Source organism: Primulina eburnea, chromosome 7 (genome assembly GCF_022965805.1).
Source record: "Primulina eburnea isolate SZY01 chromosome 7, ASM2296580v1, whole genome shotgun sequence".
NCBI classification, from domain to species: domain Eukaryota; kingdom Viridiplantae; phylum Streptophyta; class Magnoliopsida; order Lamiales; family Gesneriaceae; genus Primulina; species Primulina eburnea.
The window spans coordinates 20,630,266-20,633,175 of NC_133107.1; the positions used below are offsets into that span (position 1 = coordinate 20,630,266).

Here is a 2,910-nt window from a genome sequence, read left to right on the forward strand (position 1 = left end):
AACAATAGATCAAGACCCCTTTATGATAAAATATTATCTGTTGCAGTCACCGGAAGTTGAATTTCTTCCTGACCCCATGTGGGAAGACTTTGTATTTGGAGTAGACGAACTTATTCCAATCACTCTCCTACCTGAAAGTGAAAATGAAAATGAGCTTAATTATGGACCAAACCCAATTGAACCACATACATCACGGCCAAATACGGATCAAAATGTTACCATGGGAACCACATGCACAAATGAAGGCTCGAGCCACACAACTTTTATAGATCTCTCCGACGACGAATAAAGACAATGACTGTTTGGCACTATTATATAACTAGTATTAATAATCATCATCTTTTGTAGGCATGATGATTATCATGGTCATAATTTTTTGTAGGCATGATGACCCAGTTTGTTTGTTCTATTTGTATTTTTCTTGGGTATTGTAAATATTTGAAACATGTCTTGTTTATAAATAAAACTGACTGTTTACCCTCTGACATAACTATGTACATTCATTGCAAGATATGTTCATATTTTATATTTATGTGTTTAGAATGAAGTTTTCACAAAATAGTACTCAAGCCAGAATAAGACAAGACATCCCCCCTCAAGATGACCACAACTCGGAAACTGGTGGAAATTCCAGAAACGCTCAACACAATCCCCACCAAGAACAAAACATACAAAATATGTTTGAAATAATGCTTCAATTTGTGCAGTTTTGTCAGCAAAATCAACCACGACCTCATGATCAAGCTCAAGAACATCACATTGAGGCAAATAATCAAGCTCTTGAGAGATTTTTGAGATTCAAGCCGCCAAAGTTTGAAGGAAAACCAGATGCTTATCAAGCAGAATCTTGGCTAAGCAAAATCAATAAAATATTCTCTATTCTCAATAATTATGAAGAACAAAAGGTGAATTTTTCCACTTACTTATTTGAAGAAGCAGCTCATAACTGGTGGCGTACAGTGGAACATAAGTGGACAAAGAATCACACCCCAAAAACGTGGGAAAATTTTCTGCAAGAGTTCGAAGGTAAATATATAACTCAAGTTATATTAAATACCCGAGAATGTGAATTTATGGATTTAGTCCAAGGTGACATGACCGTAGCTCAATATGAGGCAGAATTCCACTGTCTTATACATTATGCACCACACTACATGGAAGATGAGGTAAGAAAAATGAAAAAAATTGTTCAAGGTTTAAAGCTCGATATTCGTTGGGCAACACTGTCCACAGAAGTTACCAGTTATGTTTCTGCTGTTAATCAAGCCCTACGAGTGGAAGAAGACATCAAGACACTTCTTAAAAAAGAGGAAGAAGAAAAGAAAATCGGGAAGCCCAACCTTTTTGAGGATAACCGGAAAAGAAAATTTAAAAAGAGAACACAACCAGTCAAGCAAGGAGAAGCTGTTAAAGGAAAAGTTCCAAGGAAAAACAATAAAAAGTGTGGATATTGTGGATTACCAAATCATGAAGAAGAAAAGTGCTGCAGAAAAGGTGGGAAATGTCTTATTTGTGGAAGTGAGCAACACCGTATTCAAGATTGTCCAAAAAGAACGCAAAAGACCCAACCCACAACAAAGCCAAAGATACCTGCTCGAGCATATGCTCTCTTCGGAAACCAAGAGGAGGAAGTTGACCCCGCTTCAGTCGTAGAAGGTATTGTTACCATATTATCCAGTTCTGCAAAAACTTTATTTGATCCAGGAGCTACTCATTCTTTTATCTCAAAAGTTTTTGTACGTAAATTACCACTGTTATTTGAGCAGCTACCATATAGCTTCGAAATTTTCTCACCTTTAGGGACAACGATGATTACTGACATCATTTACAGAAACTGTCCCTTAAACTTCCAAGAAAGAGAAGATATAGCAGATTTGATTGAATTACCTATCAAGAACTATGATATTATTCTTGGAATGGACTGGTTATGTAGACACCAGGCGCAACTCAATTGCTACACAAAAGAAGTTTATCTTCAAACTTCTCATCCACTCATTTCCAAAGCTAACCATACCATGGGAATTGTATCAACCGTAGAAGCTAGAGCTATACTAAAAGACAACGGACAAGGATTTCTAGCTTATTTGATAAATAAACCAAAAAATCAACTCAAGATCTCAGAAATCTCAGTTGTACAAGAATTTCCAGAGGTTTTTCCTGAAGAGATCAATATTTTACCTCCTCAGAGAGACGTAAAGTTTTCCATTGATCTAATTACCTGGAGCACAACCCAGATCTAAAAATCCATACCGAATGGCACCTTTAGAGTTAAAAGAATTAAAACTTCAATTACAAGAGCTCATGGACAAGAAATACGTCCGACCTAGTACCTCGCCATGGGGTGCTCCTGTATTATTTGTCAAAAAGAAAGATGGAACTCTAAGGATGTGCATTTATTATCGAGAACTTAACAATGTTACCATCAAAAACAAATATCCTCTTCCGCATATTGAAGAATTGTTTGATGTTTTACAAGGGTCTCAAGTATATTCAAAACTTGATTTGCGACAAGGATATTACCAATTGAGAATTAAGGAGGATGACATCTCCAAAACGGCTTTTAATACCCGTTATGAACACTATGAGTTTGTGGTAATGCCATTCGGATTAACCAACGCTCCTGCAGCTTTCATGGATATGATGCATCGAATATTTCAACCATTCTTGGACAAATTCGTTGTCATATTCATAGATGACATTTTGATATTTTCAAGAAGTCATGAGGAACATGCTCAACATCTACGATTGATTCTCAAAACTTTGAAAGAGCATCAAGTGTATGTCAAATTCAGTAAGTGTGAATTTTGGCTCGAAAAAGTGTCATTTCTTGGCCACTTTATCTCTAAGAAAGGACTGGAATTAGATCCTGCAAAAATAGAAGCCATATCTCGTTGGAAACAACCAATCAAC

The 2,910-nt window shown here is 36.4% G+C and overlaps 1 protein-coding gene across 1 annotated transcript; it reads left to right on the top strand.

The window, feature by feature from the left end:
- The first annotated feature begins 689 nt into the window (after positions 1-689).
- Positions 690-2,240, top strand: LOC140835771 (uncharacterized). The gene has a single exon (XM_073201180.1). The coding sequence runs from the start codon at positions 690-692 to the stop codon at positions 2,238-2,240; it is 1,551 nt and encodes a 516-aa protein (XP_073057281.1).
- Positions 2,241-2,910: the final 670 nt, after the last annotated feature.